Below are 22,839 nucleotides of genomic sequence, written 5' to 3' on the forward strand. Positions count from 1 at the left end.
CTCCCCTGGGGTGGGGGGAGGATCAAGGGGGAGCCGCAGGCCGCCGCCATCTTGTGAGTGAGGAGGAGCCGAAATCACCGCGGGGGCGCCGCCATGAACCCGGAGTAGTGAGTGTGCGGGGAGGGGCGGGACCGGGCCCCCCATGCCTCAGGCGGACCGAAGCCACTCGCGGCCGCCCCCTCACCCCGGCTAGGACCCCATCAGCGGCCCCCGCTGGGCCCTGAGCCGCCCTCGCCGGGGCCTTACAGCCCCGTGGCCCCGCCCCTGCTGCCTTTCCGGGACTGCCGGGCGTCCCCTGTCGCCGCCCCCTGGTGTCCCCCGGCCAGAGTCCGGGGCCCCCCGCTTCCCCTCCCCCCGCCGCCCCCTGGAGCTGCCCCGCCTCACGTGCCGGTCAGTTCCCCTCACCAGCGTCCCTGGGCCCCCCGCTTCCGCCCCTCGCTTGGCCCCTCCCTGGGGCGGCTGGGGGGGCGGCGAGACTGCTCCAGGGGAGGGGAGCCCTGGCCCCGCGGCGCTGGGTCCCTCGGCCCCGCCGCCCACCCCGTCACTGGGTGTCTGCGGGAGGGTGGCGTGTCTTATCCTTGTGCCTGGTGTGATGGGGGTCGGTCCCTCTGTGCAGTGGGAGCTGAGGCAGCAGGGGGTGGCTTTGTACCAGTCTAGCTCTTCTGGAACGGTGCCCAGTGGGGACAAGGTTATTCTGGGCTAAAGCTCCCCACTCCTCCCTGCTGCCCAGGGGTAGCTGTGTGGGTGCAAAGTACCTGTATAGCAGGGTAACTCCATTCAGGCCTTGGCACAGGAGGCCAGCAAGGGGCTGGTTAGTGCCCACTGGGATGTGGGACAGATGATAGTGATGGTATGACTTGGGGTGAGACCACCCCCTCCCCAGTTTGTTTTAGGGGGATGAGCCACTAAAGAGGCACAAGATGAGAGCAGCTTTCCACTGTGGGGGCTGGATGGAGCCAGTGGCCTGCAGGAGAAGGCCCCAGGTTCCACTCCCAGAGACAGCCGGACCTCTTACAAACTGTTACATTTCAGTGCAATTTTGTTGGGCTTGAGCCTTTCCCCATGAGGTGATGGCTCTACAGGGCAGCATCTTGGCAGATTCAAGTGGACCCAGTGCTAATTATCCCAGCTGCTTGTTGATAGCACAGGAAAAGTCAAGTCAATGTGAATCTCAGGCTTGCTTTGAATCCTCCTCCACTGAAGCTTCCACAGCAAGGGATGTGGAGTGCCCTTTGTGTTAAACTGACCTGGCACTCACTGAAATGGAAGTGCTCTGACTGCTTCCTGAGTGTGAATGTGACTGCAGCTCTGGAACACTTGAGGGAGCTTGGATGTGGCCCCAGAGAGGCCATCCCTTAGGTGGGAGCACAGGGAAGCTGCATTCCAGCTGGCTGTTGGCAGGACTGAGCAGAAGACCTCATCCAAATTCTCTGCTTGTTAGAGGGAGAAGGTGAAGGCAATGGCAGCCTTGTTGGCTCTGGGGTTAGACAGTGCCCTGATCAGAGCAGCTAGCTGTTTGGCCTCCATGGCCTCTCTGAGCATCCAGTTAGTGTCGATGACAGGTGGTTTTGTGGAGAGTGAGGCTTTCTGGAAAAGGAAATGCAGATCAGGCTGGTGGCATTCCCTGTTGAGCTGCTGGAGGGGGCAAACTAGATCCCCCACTTCTCAAGTGGCACTGGCTGCCTTTCTGAATGGAGCTGTCCACACACTTTTCATAGCGGCTTGTCAGAGCCAAGATCTGGCACTGACAGGCAGCTCCTGTGATTCTGACTTTCAGATGAGACTTAGTATAGGTCCTGACCTCTTGAAGCCCAATGCCCTTTCTCTTCCCAGCCCTTCTTGGGGCCATTCCATTTTGCTTCCTTTTTAAATCCCTCTCCCTGAGTTTCAAATGAATTCAGGATTCTGTTCTTGCTAGTATCTCTGTTGGCTGTTAAAAAGCTGTTGTCTCCCACCCCAGAAGTGGCTGCTTTACAGTGGTAGGTGAAATGATGTCTGAAATGCATGGAGATGGCTATGGTGTGAAAGGCACCAGGAGCATGGGAACTCCAGAAGTGGGGGTTGGGAACAATCTCAAACTGAGCCAGCACTGGTTTTGCTGAACTTTTGATCTGTGTGGATCCATTCTCTTGGATAGCTAGTCATGCTCCCCCCACTGAAGTCTAGGGTAGGGACTGCCCCGAAGCATCTATGTTGAATCAAAGGGAAAGTGACAGCAGATAGCATGAGTCAGGGCTTCCTGTCCCCTCCCCACCAGCAGAACACACTAATTGGGAAATGTTGCTCATTTTGCCTTCTGCCAGCTGGACTTGATTGGCCCAGCTAGCCTGGTGACACAATGGGGGTGATGCAACCGTCATATTGGGCTACCTCAGCCCATTGGTGTGAGGTGACAGATGTAGTAGTTCTCCAATGCTGGAAGCACATATGCCCCATAATTAATTGTGCCAATTCCTCTGGGAGCCCCTGGAAGTATCATGGGGATGATACACAGGATTCTATGGCTGTTTGGAGCTGAAACACTTGTGAGAGGCAAGGCGCATGCTGGATACCCCCTGGTGCAGAGACATCAAGTAATCATGGAAGGTGTTGCTGTCTCCTTGCAGCAGCATCTAGTTGGTGGTGATGAGAGAGGTCTGTTCAGAGGCAACCAGTGGCTGTGGCAACCATCTCCAGTGCAGGGGTGACAGTGGGTCTCTGCTCATTCCTGCCTGTGTTGTGCAGGCAACTAAGTGTTGTATTGACAGCATGAAAGCTGTAAGAGACAGGGTGGGGATCAGGGAGGGATCTGAGGAAGGAGTTGTGATAGTTGCTGAAGAACTCTGGTTGGGACTGACCTGGAGTCTCTTCCGTTTATGACAATGCTGATGCTTGGGGTGGGGAACTGGGTTACAAGATTCAGTTTTGGCTACCTCTGTGCCTGAGCAATGCTGGGGGCAGTTACACACTCGTACTATATGGTCGTCACTGACTGGTGACTGGGTATTGACTTGAGAACTCCCAGAGTGTGGCTTCTGGGCATGATGAAGGGCTAGATACATATGGCTGGACCAAACACTTTGTGCTTTAAAAAGCTTGGTCGATATTGTTGATGTACTGCGGAGGGGGGAACAATTGTGCCAGTGACATCTGTGCCTGAGGCTAGAACCCAGGAGTCCTCAGTGCTAGTACCTGAGCCTTAGCTGTTGCTCTGTGTTGTCTTAGAGGATTGTAAATTGCCCCACATCTGAAGGCTGGGATTAGCAAGGGGAAGCATTGTTGAAGGGGGCAGATAAATAAAGCTGGGGGGAAGCAAGTGCTTTATATTGGGAAGCCCTTCCTAACAGTGGGGTCTCTGGAGCAAGGAATCTCCTCCCAAGGGCAGCAGTGGTACCCCAGTACTAAGCCAAGCTCTAAGAAGCCATTTTGCATCGGCTGGATGAGGTAATGGACTCTTCCTGTCACAAACTCCAGCTCTACACAACAATAGCAGTCACTCAGTCCCTGTGCTCTTGTGAAAGCAGTGTCATCTCGGCACATGTGGAGGGGTCTGGAGAGCAGAGTCCCGGGAGAATGACCCCCACTTAACTCCTAGTGTGCAAGAAGAAACCCAGCAGCTTTTAAGCCACCCACTCCCCAAAGAACAAAAGAGCTTCCCAAAGCCTTATCCCAGTTGTTGGGACTCAGCTGTATAAAGCTTCCATTCTGGCTGGGTGTGCAGTATTAATCCCATATAAACTGCCCCATGGGACAGTGCTGCATGTGGATCCAAGCTAGGGCAAGGTGGCCCTTCATCCTGTGGGGTTTCAACATCCCAGCAGATGGGGCTTCCTCCTCCGCCCTGGGACCTGTGTGGTCTGAGCTCTCATGGTGATTGTCCTCTCCCAGACACATCCCCCTAAGCAATGCCCTTTGTTTGGGCGGAAAGTGTACCCATCAACTCCAGTCTGTGGATCTTTGCCAGTCCTGGTCACTGTGACCTTCAGTAGTAGTCTCTCAGCTCTCCCCCTGTCCTGCTATTAACCAAGCAGAGCAAAGTGCCCCCAGCCTGTATCCTATGCTGGTGTTGGTGCTGGAACTGGGTTCTCTCCTGGCTTGCCTGTTAGCTGATTCTGTCCAGGTTCCAATGAGCAGGGTGAGCTCCTGCTGCCTGCACAGTCCTGAGAGGAGGCATCAAAGATTTGGGGGGGGGGGGTTTGCCTGGGGACACTGGAAGGCAGAGGTGGGTGGGTGTTGTGGGATGAGAGCAGGATTTGGCTTGCAGCAGCTGAGGAGCAGGGCAAAACTGTTTTATCAGTTTAGATGGAAAATATGGGTCAAAGGTGTTAACATAACCTAATCACTCTCCAGCCTTAAACAGTGGTAAACAAGGGTCTGGATTAGGCATACAGAGACCTCAGCCTGCTTAATACCATGGTGTAAACACAATCACCATGCTTTAAGCCTTCTATTACAAATACAGGGAAAAAAAAAAGAAACAGTTAATACTTTACATTTCAAAGACTTTTAAATACTTTCATTTTAACAGCATCCCTTGTTCTTTTCAGCTGTAGAGTTTTAGAACACACAGCCTCTTGTTTATATGGTATTGAAGATGGTAATAACTGTCTTTGTGTGTGAAAGAAACGTCAGTAGAGATGGGCTAGGGCTGTTTGCTGTTAAAACCTGATCCTGGTTCTGAGAAGACCAAACAAGACAAACACATAAGAGGAGAGAAGAACAGCAAAGTTAGAAAATGCAGCTCTGTCTTGGGTTGACTTTCACTTGCTGCTTCAGTGCTGTAGAAACACAAGCACAGCACGTGGTCTTATTAGCCATTCAAATACCTGGCAAACTTGTACCAGCATCCAGCTGTCTAAGGCATTGCTTTTAGCTGCCTCTTTCTGGTCTCCGGCTTAAAGCAGTGTTGCAGAATATGTAGTCTTGGCCTGCTGAGCCACTTATTAAACAGGACAAATGGAGAAGAATGAAGTAGGAAAGGAAAAGGACATATGGAGTGGGGAGGGAGGGCTTAGTCACACATTCCTGTTGGTGTTGAGATTCAGTTGAAGGAGTGGAGGTGGCAATGTTTGAGTGCCCCCTCTGGCCCACTCTGATCAGGACATCTCTCAGATTAGGATGAAGGTCCGAAGACCCCACAGACAGTGAGGATGACAGCTAGGATGGTGAAGGTAGCTCATTCCCCTTCTCTTGCCCATTAGTCAGCCAACATCATGGTAGCCTCCTCCAGCTTTTCCTGCAAAGGGAGTGATGGGTGGAATAGCCTATTCCTTCATTACTTTGTCCATCAAATACTGTAGGCCTAATTTCTGACACCAGTTTTGGTTCATTGATTTCCATCTTACTACTATCTGGTTTACCAGGAATGATCTCACCACAGTTTTGGTTATATCAGACTGAGTTAGTCCAACTGAAGAGGTGTACTTGGTCTCTTTTGCACCTCTTCCCATCGTTGTAGGGGAGAGGGATAGCTTTGAGCATTGGCCTGCTAAACCCAGGGTTGTGAGTTCAATCCTTGAGGGGACCATGTAGGGATCTGGGGCAAAATCAGTACTTGGTCCTGCTAGTGAAGGCAGCAGACTAGACTCAGTGACCTTCAAGGTCCCTTCCAGTTCTATGAGATAGATATATCTCCATATGTTATAGGCTGTTGTGGTGGTCTGTGAACTCACTTTTCACAGCTAAGCTCACAAGTAGAGTAAATTTGTAGACCAGTTTTTAAAACAGAACCCAGCTTGACATGGATCTGAGGAGCTTGCTTCCCTAGTGGAGTGGGTGGGGTGTAGTTTTGAGGTAAGCCTGGGAGCCTGTCCCAGCTGACAGGTGCTGCAGAAGAGAAGGCTCTGGGGGTGGCAGGGAGAGACATGGAATCAGTGGTGCAGCAAAACTTTGCCTGCAGAGATGCTGCCCAGGTTCTGTTAGCTCTGTTCACAAATAACACTGCCCCTGCCAACATGTTGGTGAGGTATATGGAGGGGGAGCTGTCCTTGCTGCCCCCAGCTAGTGGGGGGGCGGGGGTGGAGGATACCAGCTCTCCAAGTCAACTGGAACAATCTATCTGCAAGAACAGTTAAAGGGGTGGATGTTGTGCTGTCACAGCAGCTTGTATGTGGCTTTCTTCTTGGGGAAACACCTGGCTTCCCTAGTACCTGTTATCAAAGGATTCTGCAGTCCTCAACACTGCCAAGGGGAATTGTTCCCTTTCTACAGGTTGGGAAACAGAGGCACAGAGGTGAGGCCCCTGCCCACAATCATGCAGTGTTGATGGAAGAGCTAGGAATAGAACCCAGGGCTTCTGTTAACCACTGAACTACACTTTCTCTCCAGAGACAGGCAGAGTGTCCTGATTTCCTGCCCATTGCCCTCCAGAACTGGGGATAAAACCAAAGAGTTCTGGCCCCCAGCTTTTTTTGATTAAACATCTGTCCCTGCATCTTGTATGTCTGACCTTCCTGAGTCCTCTGTGAAGTATGGGCCTCCAATCTGGGATTGAGGAACAAACTACTTCCATGCAGCAGGCACCACTTCCCCTGCACAGGGACTGTGAGAAGAGAGGCTGTGGGAGGCAGCAGAGAGTTGTTGTTAGGGGCCCCACCCCTTGGGCCTTCATGCAGTTCCATGTAGCCATGGAGACCTGTCACTCTATCTGTACAGCATGTGGGCAGAGGCTATCAAATAGCTGGGAGGGCTGGAAGTCAGGATTTTTGGGTTCCAGCTCTAGCACTAACTCATCAAGTGGCTGTGGTCAAATTGCTTCCATCTCTAGACTTTTATTGGCCAGATTTAAAAATGAGGAAACAGTTTCATGGGATGTTGAAGCTTGGCATATGAACTGCATAGCACCCCTCCATTGACAGTGCAGTGAAACCCTGTGGCACAGGTTTGAAGCCAGCACAGGTCATTCATAAGCAAAACCAGTTCCCTCTTGCAGCTTCTACAGAAAATGCATTGGTGGGTCTGTCAGCACTACAGGGTTAATTTGAACTACCTACTCTGGAATTGGCCTCCTTCAAATGCAAGTGGCCACTGTGCCTGAAAACAACACTGGAGCTGCTGTGGCCATGCTGGTACTGTGCTCCCTTGTGTTTAGTGCTTAAACTTCTTGGGGCATATCCCATGGTTCTTAGTGCTGGAATCAGCTGAGCTGTTCTGAGTTCTTCTCTAGTGAATTGTGGGGAAACTGGTCTGTCCTTTCTGGGCAGGAGCGGGAAGGAGACCCAGAGAATGGAGGCATTGGAGGACTCATGGCACTCCAGTAGAACTACCCTGCAGCATGGGTGCAAGCTGGTTAAGTTAGCAGCTGCTGAGTTGTGCTCACACAAGCTGTAGCCTATGCCCCTACAAGCCAGCCAGCTCAAACTGAAACCACCACCGTACTTGAGGGAAGGGGTTTTTGTGTGAACAGGGCTTGAGTTTGACTGCATTCACCTTGGAAGCCAAGTTACTTCTGTGGTGAAGTGGAGCCCTCAGTCCAGCTTGTGCTGTCAGAGGCTTCCACTTATAAAATCTTCCTGCTCCTGGCAGTGACCAGACTTGGTGCTGGCAATGAACCACTTACTATGTGTTTACACTCTTCCTACATGGGCTTTGCTGCTGCAGGCACTGTACCAGGAAAGCTGCATCAGTTGAACACAGCGTTCTCAAACTTCAATGCGCCGTGACCCCTTCTGACAACAAATTACTACATCATCCAAGGTCGGGGGGCGGGGGGAGGCTGGGAGGAGAGGAGGAAGAGGTGGAGCCTCCAGGCTCTGGCTTCAGCCCCAGACCCCAGCAAGTCTAATGCTGGCCCTGGTGACACCATTAAAATACGGTTCCAACCCAGAGTTTGAGAACTGCTGTTTTTGTTTAGCCTACAAAGGGGTTTGCACTGGCTATCTGGTACCTATGTCACGGTAGGCCAGAGTAGCTAGAGAGAGAGGACCACAATCTCTGAATCTTTGTTTTGAGTGGTTTATATTAATCTAGCTTCAGATGATGCCTCGTGACTGAAGCTAAACTTAAGATTCAGAGTTAAGGCCAAAAGGGACAATTGGATACTCTAGTCTCTCTCTTGTATGTCTCTCTTGTATATCACAGGCCAGAGAGTGTCACCCAGTGACCCCTGTATTAAGTCCAATTATTTGGATTTGGCAAAAATATCTTCCAGAAAAGCATCCAGTCTGGACTTGAACCACCAAAGGGTGGAGAATCTTCCACTTCCTTTGGCTAAAAAACTGGTGCCTTATTTCTAGGATTTGATTTTAATTTAGAACTGTCAGTAAATGTTTCAGCCGACACACTGAAATCGACAGATCAGATGGTAACAGTTGATGTGACTGCAGGGACTGGGTCTTGTATGTCCTTCTGCATCCCTGCTGTCACAGGAATGAGTGAGCTGGTCAGTGTCAACAGAGCTTTGCTTCTCTGCAGCGCTCCTAGCCCAATGGAACAGAGACCCTCCTCCAGAACCATAAGGAGGAGGACATGCCCCCAGCTGTGCAGGGAGGCCACCTCCTGCTGAACAACTGCCTGGGGATAGCTTCCATGCTCCTGACTAGTGAATGAGTGAGCGGGATTGGTGTTGCCCAGTCCCTGCAGGCACAAGGTATGGGAGTTCTTTGTGGTCACAGAAGAGGCCACCCTAGGCAGGCACCATTCAGCAGTAGGGTGGCCTCCTGCACAGCTGGGCATGAGGATGCCTTAAAGCCCTGGCCAGTGGTATCTGCTGTGCCCCACCAGGACTCCAGCCTTCCTCACATCTTGTGCCTGCAGGGATTGGGTGTCATGAGCCAGGAGTGTGGGAGCTGTCTCTGGGCAGGAGCTGTTTAGCAGTGGGATGGCCTCCCCCACAACCAGGGGCTTCTGCTCTGCTGGGCCAGGACTTCAGCCTCCCTACATATTGTGCCTCTGGGCTGCAGAGGGAACCCCTGCAGCCCTGCTATCAGCACTGCCCTAACCCAACCCCTGCAACTATGGAGAAAAAAAGTTAAAATAGAGGAAATATTTTAAATAAAAATTGGGAAAATTAAAATTGACTTCTGCCAAGCCTGCTTATTTCCAGTTTCGATTTACCTGGCTTTAACTTCCAGCAGTTTAACAGGCCACTCTAAGGCCAAATGTCCGTAGTAAGATTTATACCAATTTGTGGCCTAGGAGCCTTGGACGTGGGCCCTGTTGTACCAGGTGCTGTACAAACATAGCGTTGGTCTGACTGGTATAAGTTTCTCATGTGGCTGAGACTCCAGTTTACTAGCAGCTCTTCTGAGCAGTCATTCCCTGGATCTTGCTCTCTATCCTGTTGCCAGCACTGGAGCTTCAGGGCTCATGTTTTTATCAATTGCTCTTTCATAAGAGTGGGTTGTGTTGTGAGGAGAAATGGGCCTTGAGAGCCCAGCCTGGGTACTTGCAAGAGCCTATGAAGCTTGACAAGGGCTGGTGTTAATTAGGCCTTGTGGTGAGTTGTGGGGGTGGCTGTCTCTACAGAGCCTGATGTGTATCCAGGGCTACCCTAGGCTGGCTCTTCATGAGCCTTTAGAAAAGGCTTGTACTGTATGCCATGTAAAGCAGGGGTTGAATGTAGCAGATGTGCCCAACAGCCATGCAGCTTGTCCAGGGGCAAGTGCTGCATCCGCACCAGGAGAGTGGGTGAGAGCCAGGTCTAGCTCTGGGTATGTGGAGCCTTGTTGTGTTTCTCCCACTCATGGGGTGGCTACAGCATGAATTCAAACTATAGCTGTGTAATGCAGCAGCACTGAAAAGTGGGGCTGGGCTGGGTCACTGCTTCGATAGGAGACCTCCATGGAAAACCCAAGCTCCCACATGGGGTAGTGGTGATTCTGTAGGCAGTGCTCTCTCTCTCTGAGCTGGCACTGAATCTAGTGTCCTGGTGCTGAGCTCTAAGAGAGTGCTACTGGTCTTCAGAGGGGGTGCTCTTCCCTCCATGGTAGGGGTGCTGAGAGGGGATGCCCTTTTTTTCTCAGATGTTGATAGCCTGTAGCTACTCATTTTCCGGACAATTCCCCCAAGTAGTAGCTATAATGCAACTGAGTCTGATTAACCTTCACTTCTGCCCACACTGTCATGCAACACTGAGCAGGGGCCAGGCTAGGGCTCCTGTATAAACAGCTTGCCACAGTAAGGCTACGTCCAGACTACTTTCGGCGGGTTAAAATCGATTGCTCGGGGATCAATATATCGTGTCTCATCTAGACGCGATATATCGATCCCCGAGCATGCTTATATCGATTCCGGAACTCCATCAACCCCAACGGAGATGCAGAATCAACAGGGAGAGTTGCGAACATCGATCCCGCGCGGTGAGGACAGGTGAGTAATCCGATCTTAGATATTCGACTTCAGCTACGTTATTCAGGTAGCTGAAGTTGCGTATCTAAGATCAATTTCCTCCCGTAGTGTGGACCAGCCCTAATAGGTCATCTTGCACCCTGCTTTGGGGTGAAGGACGCTATAGCTCTGTGTAGCTGCTTTGCTGTCAGGATGTAGTGCTTACACACCCAGGCTTTGCAATTGTGCTGAGCTGTGTTGCTACTCAAAGGCCTCAGCTCGGCTGGCCAGAGTGAGGCACAGGTGGGCCTGTACTGGGATAGGTGCTACTGTGTCACTGGTGTTGCATCGTAAAATCCTCTGTGCAGAGGCCTCTCAATTCAATTCCTCCTGGCTTGTGGTGTGAGTGGAAAGCACATGAAGGACCCTGCTATTGCTGGTGGCAAGCTGTGCTGGGCAGTTAGTGATTGTAAAGGGCTGAACATTTACCCTATGGTACTTTATCCTTCTCAGTAATAAATCAGACCCTCTACAGATGACAGCTATTCTGGGTGAAACTGCGCTGACATCCAGGATGGAATTGAACAGAGGGCTGGGAGCCAAGATTCCCAGCTCTGGGAAGGAAGTGGGATCTAGTGGCTAACACAGCCCAAGGCCCAGAATTGGGGGCTCTTACTGTAGTAAATCATCTCATCTAAGCTTTGGGGAGAGAAGCCAGGAGTCCTAGCCTCCTTCTGTGACCACTAGACCCACATTGTGTGACTTCAGTGCTCTGCAGCTTCTAATTTCCAGAGCCTTCTGAACTCTTTGACATGGAAGTCTTCTCTGGCTTTGAAATCCTTATTAGGGCCCCTGTGTGGAGCAGGGGACAGTCTGTCCCAGGGCTTGGTCTCTGGCTGGGATTGGTTCAGGCTGCCCTGAATGTATCATGACTTCTGTTCAGGGATTTGCTGCCAGTACCCCCAGCTACAGTGCTGGAAAGCAGAGAGTCTCCAGCTGGAGCTGGTTGGGGCTAAGCTGTCTTTGTGTTAATGTCCAGCCACTCAGCCTGTCTTCCCATGAGGTCTGTTGGCTGGCCATTGCAACCCCTTCTCGGCCACCCCTGTCACTGTCACCATGTGGGAATTTCTGCTGCTGCCACCTTGGGTCTCAGTGGCTGAGGGTAAATTGCTGCTGTGCTGGGTCACATCCTTCCTGTGCAGGGAGAGATGGGTGGTGCCAGCTTCATTGCACATGGCATTGCCATGGCAATGTATTGGGTGGTTGATTACCCTCACAGTGGCTGGGATTGGGCTGTTCTGTACAAATAGGTCTCTTCCCTTGCTGTGGCTATGCTCACTGGCTCAATATGGTGAGGGGTTGAAGCTGTTCTAGGTGTTGGGTGACAGAGCAGCCTATAACACTCCTAGAGAGGAAGGCTGAGTAGGGAATGGTTGGCTCACTTGCTCCTCAGAGATCAGACCTGGAGGTTTTGATCTATTTGCCTCTCCCAAAGGGAGTTTTAAAAACAAGCTGGCAGTTTCCAGACCCCTCACTGCTGGGAAACCTTCCCTGATTGCCTGCCTGACCCTAGCTGTCCCTCTGCTTAGTCACCACTACCCCCCTCAGAAGTGAATTTAGCAACCTTGCAAGGCCAAGGTAGGAGCCCAGCTCCCTAGCATGGCCAGAACTGAAGCTACCTTGCCCCAGGGCACCCGTGTTGTGTAGAAACCCAACCCTAGACGCCAGCTCAGCTTTGCACTATGGTGCACAGTCTGTGCAGGACTCTTATGAAAGGACCTCTTCCTTCCCCCTCCCTGGAGTCGTGACACTGCTGTTTGGGATCTCTGCTTTGCAGCTTCCCCAGAGCTGGGTGAGCATTTTGCTATGAGGGCAAGGGACTAGCCATAACCAAGTGGGATCCTAAAACTTTAAATACCCAGGTTTCTGCTCAAAAGGTTTGAGAACAGCCCCAGTGCTCAGTCAACCCACAAAGCTGCAGTGTGGCCTGGGTGATTCCTCCAATCCCAGCAGAGCCAACAGCACCAGCAGACATGTGGAGGCTCCCACATGGCTATGTGGAGATCTAAAACCTGGCTTAAAGGCAGGCTTTTGCCTGGTCAAAAATTCTAAACCCTTGTGCTGTGGCTGCATTTCAGGGGCTATGTGAAGGCCTCTAGGGTTGGCCTTGCTGAAAGGCCCTAGATGTAAGGATGACTGAGTGATCAGAACAGGCCTTTCTGGACTGCAGCTCTGAATGGCTTTGTTTGTTCCCAGATTCTTAATGTTTCCAGGATTTGTTAATGCTTTAGTCTTTGGGATCTGCTGAGCCCCCAATAAGTTCAGTCTTGAGGATCCTGTAGAGAGTTAGACTGCCTCACGAGTGGGGACAAAGTACCAAAACCAAGCACTCCATGCTATTCTCCCTGCATTTCTGACCTCCACCATGGGCTGCACCCTGGAAAGTGGACCTCTCAAAGTTTGGGAGGGTGACCCTGCTCTGTAAGATGCTGCCATTGTAGGCAAGTCCTATTAAACTAATCTGAATGTATAGTGTGCACTCATCCAAAGCTAGGGAGAGGGTTGGAGTTCAGATTCCTAGCTCTTATTCTCCACTCTGGGAGGGGAGTGAGCGCTAGTGCTTAAAGCAGGAGGGCCAGGAGCCAAAATCCTTGGGTTCTAATTACATCCCCATGGAGCATCTGATGCTCCCTGTTGTCTCTTGGGAACGCTGTGGGTGGTAGGAAGCAGAGTCCTGACTGCACAGATCTGACGAAGAACCCCTGTATAAAGAGCACCCATGCCCTACTCCAAAGTTGTTTGCCAGCACATGCACTTTCCCCACTATGTGTACTCCAAGCCCTCTTGTCTTCCACTGGGAACACTCCCTGGTCTGAGCAGGGGAGAGGTCTCTAGTTAGCCACACTACTAGAAAAGTCAGGAACTGTTCAGTTTCCCTCATTCTCCATCTGTCTGTTTCAGCGATTACCTGTTCAAGCTGCTGCTGATTGGAGACTCTGGTGTGGGGAAGTCCTGCCTCCTGCTGCGATTTGCTGTGAGTGTCCCTGCCTTGTGCAGAGCCCCTCATGGTCCAGTGGACAGCTGTCTAGCCATATGGTGACAGGCTGGCCCCATCTGTTCCAGAGCTGTTGCAGTGAGGCTGTGGTGTCTGAGATGTGGCTACTTAAGTCTCATCACCCTGGGGCATATTTTATGAAAACTCAAACCATTGTACAGTGACCTAGTTGAACTTGCAAGCTAAAGACATTTAGTCCTGCCAGTGCTTGGCCAGGAGACCTCCACACTGCAGGGAACAGCAGAGATGTAATAGGGTGCCCTTTTCTGTCAGTCTGACCCTAATATCCTGCTGGGCAGGAGAGTGCTGAGCCTTGGGGAGGGCTCAGTAGGGAGCTCTATACCCTTGTAGTCAGTGTCTTTTCCCAGTGCAGTGCTTGAGGACATTGCTGTTGGAGGTGCTGCCTTTTGCAAAAGACTTAAAACTGGGTTCCTGACTCTTTGGGATCAGTCAATACCTGTGACACTGTCCTAAGAGGCTCCATAATCACTCTGGTATCCTGGTCAATTTCCATCTTGAGTGATTATATTTGGCCTCCTGTAACTTCACATCTGGTTAGTCTTCACTCCCTGTCCTAAACTTGCACATTATCACTGTGTGCTGCTTAATGGTCCCCATATGCCACCCCAGAGGTGGCTGCATATAGTCTTATCTGACGATAAAGCACTCTGGGGTAGGAGTACCAAGCATTACAGGGCAGCTGAGATGCTGGTGCTGCATGTTATTTGGCAATGGGTGGGTACCAAGGAGTTGTCTTGCTAGATTGACAGTTGATTTAAAATGGCTTTTTAAACTGCAGAACCTTCCTGGAAGCTAAGCAGCTCCTGACAAGGATCTCCAGACTACCAAAGCACTTAATAAAAAAAAACAACCCCTATTTAAAGGAATCCCAAACCCTCCTCTCTGCTCAGCACTGGGCTGGCATCTGGTCCACTCTTAGTGGTGGCTGTTCAATATCTGAGGAGTGTTTAGATCCAGGCCACTGGGCATCAGGGCTCTTTGTCCTGCCACTAGAATTGGGTGATGAAGAAGGTTATGAGCACAGACCCCAGCTGCCCTGGTAATCACCTCATTCTGCACCCTGCAGGATGACACCTACACAGAGAGCTACATCAGCACCATTGGGGTGGACTTCAAAATCCGGACCATCGAGCTGGATGGCAAAACCATCAAACTACAGATTGTGAGTATCTGGCCCCTGACCAGTGCTGCTGCATTGACCTCTGGGGACTGGCTCTGGAGGGCAGGGAATGGTATACAGGCCTTTTCCTTCTGAGAATGCTAGCTCCTATCCTGCAGCAGGGTGGGGCACTGGGTGGCTCAGAAGTGTGGGGGAATGGAATATGGGGGTTCCCCTCTATGGGGTGCTGTCTGTCTCTAGAAGAGGATAAATGCAAGGTCCAACCCCTCCCTTCTCTTGCAGTGGGATACTGCTGGTCAGGAGCGGTTCCGGACCATCACCTCCAGCTACTACAGGGGGGCGCATGGCATCATTGTGGTGTATGATGTAACAGATCAGGTAATGCTGCCCCAAATACTCTGGCCCTGCAAGTCCTCAGACAGGTCCCTGACCTCCCTGCATCCAGGGCCCCTCCAGGTTCAGACAACAGGCCTCCTGCTGGGCACCTAGGAAGCCAGGACCCCTGGGTTCTGTCCTGGTTCCAGGACTAGAGTAGTGCTGTAAGAATGCCTCACTGTTGGTAGCCAGACCCTGCCTGCTGGGTGGCAGTGGTGGAGACCAGGCAGTCTCCACTGTTGAGTTGTTGGGTCTTGGCAGGGGAAGAGTGGTCCTGGTCACTATTCCAAAGTGACCATCCATTCCTGCACCCTTTGTGCTGGGCACTGCCCCTTCCTGGGCCAGTGGAGCATTGCATTCCTTCTGCATCTGCCCCAGGCATTGCTGACTCAGGTGTCACACACAGATACAGCAGCAGCTGCTCTGCTCTGTGCCAGCAGTTGGTGTACCCATGACTGGCCCATAGAGCCAGGCTCAAGGGGCTGCACTGCCTTCATTTCCATATTCACCTTGAAGATGGGGAATTGAGCAGTTTCTGAAGATGGCAAGGCTGGCAGCAGCTCCCTGGGGTAGGTGGGAAGGACATCAAGATAACAGCATCTAACAACAGCTGCTGAATGTGGGAAGGGCTGTACTGGTAGAGCAAACACTGGGAGCAGGACTCCTGGGTTCTGTCCCCACTGAGCTTCTAACTTGCTGTGACCTTTGTGCCAGTTGCTTCCCCTGTCTCCACTTCCTGCCTATGAAATGGAGATGCATGCTTGCTGAGGGGTTCTGGGGACCTTGAGCTGTTGCTGTAAGCGTGTTGGCAGGGTGGCTGGGGTCCAGCTGAGCCCATGTTCCCTGTTGCAGGAGTCCTACAGCAATGTGAAGCAGTGGCTGCAGGAGATCGAGCGCTATGCCAGTGAGAACGTCAACAAGTTGCTGGTGGGCAACAAGTGTGACCTCACCACGAAGAAAGTAGTGGACTACACCACTGCCAAGGTGAGCAGGCACAGCAAGCCTCTGATGCTTGTCAATAGCGCTCCCCCTTCTGTCTCTGGCAGATGCAGACAGGAAGCAACTCTCGGGTGGGGTCCTATCAACTGAGTGGCTGTCCCTACTGCAGCATGTTCCCGCAGAACCAGGAAGCCCCACCAAGGGGCAGCACTTGTCCTATCAGCTGCTTCCTCCCCTTCATGTCTGGCTGTAGCTCAGGTGAAGGGCTTGCTATTTGCCAGCAGTAGGTCTGATCTCTGAGGCTGTGCTGGCTGCCTCCATCCCCACTGCCAGCCCTGGGTTCCGGCTCCTGGCCGCCTGTCTGGCTGGGGGACCCTAGATGAGTGCACAGATGTCTGGGGACAGAACTAGGAGTGAAGGGGTGAAATAGGCTAAATTTCTGGGAAGTAGCAGTCTGCCCTGTGGCACCAAGGAGCTGGGGATGTGGTTAGGATCTCCAGCCTATCATCCAGAACTCCTGGATTCTATTTCTGTCTCTAGGAGGGAAGTCAGGTCTAGTTAGAGCAGGGGCCTCTGGATTCTTTTTCCAGCTCTGCCACTCACTTGCTGTGTCCCTTTTGGTAAGTCACTTCCCTGGGCTGTGCCTTGGTTTCCCTATCTACAGAGGGGAGCTAATGACTGACCAGACCTATTGCCTGGGAGCTGGGGGGTCTGAATGGTGAATGTCTGGCTGGGGCAGTGCTGAGTCCCTGCTCCCCAAGGGGCTGAGGGTCCTCCTGGGTAGGTGATTCTTGATGATGGGGACAGCCCTGCCCCTGTTGGGCCATAGACAAGAGAGGCCTTGTCAGCCTGTAACCCTTTCTCCTCCCCTGCCTTTGCTTAGGAATTTGCAGACTCCTTGGGCATCCCATTCTTGGAGACCAGCGCCAAAAATGCCACCAACGTGGAGCAGTCATTCATGACCATGGCTGCTGAGATCAAGAAGCGCATGGGCCCTGGTGCCACCACTGGTGGGGACAGACCAAACCTCAGAATCGACAGCACTCCAGTCAAACCAGCAGGCGGAGGCTGCTGCTGAGGCCCAGGACTGAGGGATAGGGTGGGGAGGGGAGGGGACCGTCCAACCCAGTGCTATCCAGCACCCTCCTACTGTGGAGTAGCAACTTTCCCGGATGATACCGTGCAGGGGGACGGGACCTCTCGGGTGGGGTGGTGGTTTGGGTTTTCTGCCTGTGTTAATTACTTACCCTTGTTGAGTATGTGGTGGGGGCAGACCTGCAAGGTGTGCTCTCCCACCCATGAGAACTTCCCTCTATGCAGCCTCTTGCCTCGGTCCTTGATGCCTGATGGCTGGCAGGATTCCTGGCTCCTTCTTGTGGGTTCTCTGCTCCCCTCCCCTTCCTGCTGGGTGCATGGAGCTGCTCCCATCTCCACCCCCAGCCTCTGCTCTCCTCCTGCCTGCAGCCCCCTTTTCTCCAGTTCCAGGTGGGGATCTGTTAGGCGATGAGCCTATCACATCTCTTCCCGGAAAGGCTCCTTCCGGTTAAGCTTGAGCCAAGGCAGGCTGGAGCAATTCTGCTGCCTGGTACCTGGTTTCCATGGGGCAGTTGCATGTCACTAGCAGAATAATGGAGGTAGGAGCATAGGCCCCTCTGAACAGCTCAAGCTGCTCACCACTGGGCTGTGCACCCTGCCTCCACTCAGGGGGTCTGTGTCCTCTTTCCGTGTCTTTTTTCATTTCTCTTGCTCCCAGTGGCACAGACACTTCTGTTTAATCCCCTCTGCTGCAACTTGGGGTCCCTTTTCTTCCCATGGCCTTGTTCTAGTTCAATATTTATACCCCTGCTGCAGACCCTCCCACAGTGCTGCAGAGTGGCTGTGACACAGGGCTGGCCCAGGAACGCTGAGCAGAGCCTGATACCATCACTCCACCTCTGTCCCTTGGCTTCCTCTCCTCGCCCGTCTGAGGCTACATCCCAGTGCTCCCCAGCCACATGGGGCAGTCAGCTGTCCCTGGGCCACCCCATACCAGGCCCACTGAATGTATTCAGGGTAGCATGGACAGTCAGGGGCCTTAGAACTTAGCAGAGGCCTGTCGGCTGCTTGATCAGCCCCTTCCCCAGGGCTCTTCCTGGCTCGGGAGCTCCCAGCACCTCAGCCTTCAGGGGGCTAACGCACTGAGCAGCTGTCCTGCTTCCCTCTAGCTGGGAAGTTCTTGCACTTTCTGTGGGGCAAGTGCATGGGGGCTGGGGGTTCCACTCTTCAGCATCAGCCCTTCTCAGCATGACCAACCCCCAGCCCTGGCAAGAAGGGGAAGCTGGTGGCCTGAGTGCATATCCCTTTGCTGTGCCCAGCCCGCCCACCCCAACTGCCTGGCCTGGCCATGGCCCTGTTTAGGGTAGTGGGAGGAGCCAGCTGGATGGTTCATTTGTTTGCTTTTTTTTCCACCAGTGACATTATTTAAAAAAAAAAAAATGGAACAAAAAAAATTCCCAAAATAAAGGTGAGTGCCTCTGCGGGGAGGCTCCCGCAGCCTGCACCCTTCTTCCTGTGAGCAGGCCTGCTGGGGTGTGCACCACCAGAACGGTGGGAGGCACATGAGCTGGGCCAGGTGCCCCTTCCCGCCCCCGCCCCCACCCCCCCCCGGATCAGGCAGCCCTGGTACAGTGCAGGCACTGTTCAGCCCCCTGCCTAGGGTCCCCCAGCTAGACTGAGCTCAGCTGAACTGGGCACCTTCTGACTGAGGGAAGGAAGCCAGTTGGGCAGGCATTGTATTGTTAGGACTGACCCCCCTTTTCTCCCCCCTGCCCCCCACCAGTGCACTCCCTTTCCTGGCTGTGTACCTGCTATTCTTGCCCTATGGGGCTTCCCAGAGCTGAGCTCAGCTGCCTGTGGCTGCCATGGAGCACGGCAGTGTCCTTGTGCTGAGAACTCCCCTGCCATTTTGGAAGACTCAAAGGTGAGGGAGAGAGAGTGCATCCCCTTGACCCAGCTTTGGGTTCAATTTTAGAGCGGGGCAGGTGTATACCTGCCAAAGGGTGAGGGGGAGCAAAATTGCAATTCTGGCCTAGACTGTTGCAGTAGCAGGAGTGCTGGCCTGTTGCACCTGGCTACAGAGCTGGGGATGTTTTGGGGCAACTATCTCCCCCGAGCAGTGGGGCAGCATCTTGCATGCTTGCTAGGGATGACCCCCTCTCCTGCTTGTCAGATGCTGATAATTCTTTCACTGCCATGTGTGGCCCATGGGAGACTTGCCCCTGCTTCACTGTGAGGCAGAGGACTGGATAACTCACCACCTTTGGGAGTCCCTAGGGTTCTGGTGTCTGTGTTGTGGTGAGACCTGCTGGGGATAGATGTTACTGAAAGTGTGTGGGGGCAGGGGGGTGGTGGTGGCAGGAATTGGCTCTCAGGCCTTGCCAAGTTGCAGGGCTGCAGGAGGGACATGAGCCCTCACATGAACTTGCTAGAGGCTATGCCCCCTTTTGGAGCAGTGCCTAACTCTTCCTTGCAGAGTAAGTTTTAGGCTGTTGCGAGGGTGGCCTACAGAACTTTGGGGCTTGGCTCTGACTAGGTAAGATTCCCCTAAGCATCTTGCACTGTGCTCTCTGCCCACTATGTGGGCTGGGCCTAAGGCTGTATATGGCACCTCTTCCTGAGGGTGGGTGAGAGGGGCTGTTTCCCAGGACATGCCAGGTATGCTTCTGCTCATGTGTCTCCTGAGTTGGTTCATTGTGCACCCAGCAGCTTGCCCCTCTAAGTGGGCATGGCCCAGAGGGCTGCCTTGCTGTGGTGTCTGGCAGTGTCCTCTCTGGCCTTGGGTTGGGCGTCCCGTCAGCTCCCACTGTGGTGTTGGCTTGGACCACAATCTCTACGCCAAGCATCATAAGTAGGATCTCTGTGCTGTCTGCTCTTGATGTGGGGTGAGGCTCTGGCATATCACACCTTCCCCTACCCTGCCTGCCTTAACTGTATCTCACTGATCTCCACTAGTTGGTGGTTTGTGTGTACAGGTGTGTGGTAAGCTTGCTGCAGCCCCTGGCAGGTTCTTTAGTGACATGGGCAGAGAGGACAGTGTATAACTCACATAGAGGAAATCGCTGCACCCTTAACACAGCCCTAGTCCTGCCCTTCGTTGCTGTACCAGTGTTTGACTTGCTTCCCTGTGGCAGGGGGTCAGGGCTGGTCAGCACTGGATTGGTACCTGCCCCTGAGCTTGGGAATGGGCTGAGTGGGTGATAGACCTGCATCAGCCAATGCTGCCTGGGTCTGGGTGTACCTTTGGGGTAGGGGCCCCTATATGTAACCTGCTAAGTGAGGTCTGGAAAATGCACATCTCTAGCTGGGCCCTGCAATTGCCCTGCTGTGGCTTTGCCCCCCTCACTGCCAGGGCAAAGTGTTCACTTTGCCCTTCCTCCCCCTAGGCTGGGGGCTGGATCTGCCACCACAAGCAGCACCAACTTGGGAGGATCTGGGACAGGATGTGGGGAATTAGGGCAGCAGCTGGGGGAAGGGGCAGGACCTTGCCCAGCCAGGTACTTCAACTGTCTGGGAACTTCTGCTCCCAACCTGGGTCCCCCAGGGCAGGGAGAGTTTATAATCCAGAGTCAGCCCAGGTCCTGCCTCGCTATCTGTCCCCTGTGTGGGTGCTGCTTCCCAGCATGGGGCAGAGAGCTGTGCCCCAGCTGGAGTATGCCTGTATTTGACAGGTGCATGTGTGCTGCTAACGCCATTTCTGTACCAAGGGCAGTATTGGGGCACAGTTTCCCTGACCTGCAGAGGAAAGAGCCTTTATTCAGTACAGGTTCAGCCAATGGTAGCTGAAGTGAGGGTGGGCTATGCTGAGCTATTGTGTCCCCCTCCCAAGAACAATCCACTATTTTAAGCCCTTTGCTGTCAAGAAATAAGGTCACTGCAAGGGCAGGAGAAACAGCAGTGTGAGTTTGCCCAGCAGCAGGAATTACCTGCTAAACATGCCTGTGGGTGCATGCACACCCTGGTTGCTGTGTCTCTACATGAGGTAAGGGATCCCTGCACGGGGGAAAGCATGGGGGCATTCGTGCAGGGTGGCCGCATCTCCACACTAGCTAAGGGCTCTTTGTATAATCAGCCTTGTGCCCTACTCCAGGGGTAGCTGCATCTCTCTGCTGGGTGAAAAATCTCTCCAGCAATAGCCCAGCAGTTGCACCCCAGAGGTGGCTGCATCTCAGCACTGAGCCAGGGCTCCCTGTATAAACAGCCTGCCAAAGGTGGTGAGATGAAAGGCTTTGAAAAATGGAAAATCTTGCTGTGAAAGTGTCCAAATGAGGTTATTTCTCAGCAGAGCTGGGCTATGTGAAGCTATGCTGTTCAATCCTTTACTACAAGAAATTCCTATGGCCTTTTTGAAAAGTTCTGGTAGGGCTATGGATTGCACCTGGCCTTTGAAATCAGGCTGTGGTAGCCCTAGGGCTAGGGACGTGCCTTTTGATGTTCCATGGAAGCTGGTGCCTGTCTGGCTGAGTTCTAAGCTTCTGAAAATGCCCCATTTTCCTCCCCTATCATTGCTTGATCCATCAGGATTTTGGCAGCAAGACAAGGACTGTCAGCATTCACCAGCCCTGGCTGTGGCCTCTGTGGCATCTCACCTCTGCACCTGGCTGGAATGCAGCTACAATGGATCATCTTCAGAGTATTTTTGGGCCCAGGAGAATGGGTGCTGGGCTGGGAACCTGCTATATTAGAGTTGTTTATTGGTTGCTGTTAATTCTGTGCGCTTCTCAGCCCCTGGTTCAGCATGGAGGGATCGGGTACTATCCCTTTAAACACCTGGGAGCAGGCCACTGACAGCAATTCTGGGCCTCAGGGCTTCTACCTACATGCCTGGTTGCCTTCGCCACCATCTGTACCACCCTGTGGCCTGCCTGGACAATTTAAAAGGGCCTGGGGCTCCTGGGCCCTTTTAAATCATACAGGGCCCTGGGCTTTTGCCCCCCTCCCGCAGCTCTGCCTGAGAGTCCTGTCCTCATGCTGGCCTTATTCTGTTACAGACCCTGGCCAGACCAGCCGTGTGGCTGGAGCTAAGCCTGGCATGTCATGTGTAGTTAGTAAACAGGGCTGTCTGAATCCATGGTTCCTTCCTGTTACGCAGTTTGTGCAAAGAGCAAGAATCACAGATATTTGTTATTAAGGATCCACTGTGAGGTTACACAGCCTGCAAACAGTCCCCAGCCTGCACTCCATGCCCATCAGAGCACCCCTCTACCAGCTTTTTGCATTGCAACCCCCAGCACTGTGCTGGGGCATCAAAGCTAGCAGAGACTGCACTGAGCAACCCCCTGGGCCATGCTCCCTCCAGTACAGCGCCCCCTGGAGCCAGCACTGACTTTAAGGGGAGAGTGCCCCCTCCTGAATCCCTGCCCTTCTCCCTGCAGTACAGTGTCCTCTAGCTCCTTACTGAGCATTGGGGTCAGCACTGACTGGGAAGAGAGGGGTGGTGCAATTTGCTATGCTAGAGGCTAGTCGCAGGGGATAACAACCTTCTCTTGCTGCTGGTTCAAGTGGTAGCAGGCTGGGTGACAATGCTGAAGGGACTGGGAGAGCAGAAATCCTGTGGAGGGCACACAATTGAACAGTTTAGGGTTGCACATGATAATTTTTTTTTCTTTCAAAAATAAAAACTTAGGAAACTGCCTCCGCCCCCCCCCATTAAAGGCATATGAGCTTGGCTGGAAACATAAGCAATGGCTGCCCCATTTACTCTGAACTCTGCCTGTGTGCGCCAATGCACTGAAGTCCAGCTTTGACCAGGTGGTCACAGACTGTGCCACAGGTGACAAGCTCACACCAGCAGTTGATCCTGTGGCTTTAAAAATAATCACGTGGGAGGTTGGGTCTCTTCTCACCTCCCTGAACCTTTCAGGGTCATGTTTTGTAAACTCTTCTCTGCTAAAAACTTTTACATGTTGCAAAGTGACATTCTCCCAGCTTGCTATGAGTCCAGGAAAGGTGCCCAATAGTGTGAGATTTGGGATAGACTCCTGAGAGGGGGCACCGCTGGATATTTGCCCTAGGACCCTGCCTCGCTCATTGGTTGGGATGGCTGGTA

General features: G+C 52.9%; 1 protein-coding gene across 2 annotated transcripts; it reads left to right on the forward strand.

Annotated features, from left to right (window-relative positions):
* Window positions 1–22,471, forward strand: RAB1B (RAB1B, member RAS oncogene family). Of its 2 annotated transcripts, none has more exons than XM_030568152.1 (6): window positions 1–107; window positions 13,207–13,279; window positions 14,388–14,483; window positions 14,724–14,819; window positions 15,669–15,800; window positions 16,639–22,471. In XM_030568152.1, the coding sequence occupies exons 1-6, from the start codon at window positions 94–96 to the stop codon at window positions 16,831–16,833; spliced, it is 606 nt and encodes a 201-aa protein (XP_030424012.1). In that variant the 5' UTR covers window positions 1–93; the 3' UTR covers window positions 16,834–22,471. The 2 variants fall into 2 exon arrangements, with proteins under 2 accessions (XP_030424012.1, XP_030424011.1); XM_030568151.1 differs by lacking the exon at window positions 1–107 and adding an exon at window positions 10,220–10,287.
* The last annotated feature ends 368 nt before the right edge of the window (window positions 22,472–22,839 follow it).

The sequence above is a fragment of the Gopherus evgoodei genome, chromosome 7, assembly GCF_007399415.2.
Source record: "Gopherus evgoodei ecotype Sinaloan lineage chromosome 7, rGopEvg1_v1.p, whole genome shotgun sequence".
Taxonomy (NCBI): Eukaryota; Metazoa; Chordata; order Testudines; family Testudinidae; genus Gopherus; species Gopherus evgoodei.

Excerpts from the sequence above, each read along its gene's own strand:
- RAB1B (XM_030568151.1), top strand. The coding sequence starts at position 10,235 with ATGCAGAATCAACAGGGAGAGTTGCGAACATCGATCCCGCGCGGTGAG. Across the intron at positions 13,280-14,387 it reads GCCTCCTGCTGCGATTTGCT|GATGACACCTACACAGAGAG; the intron begins GTGAGTGTCCCT and ends TGCACCCTGCAG. Across the intron at positions 14,820-15,668 it reads TGTATGATGTAACAGATCAG|GAGTCCTACAGCAATGTGAA; the intron begins GTAATGCTGCCC and ends TCCCTGTTGCAG.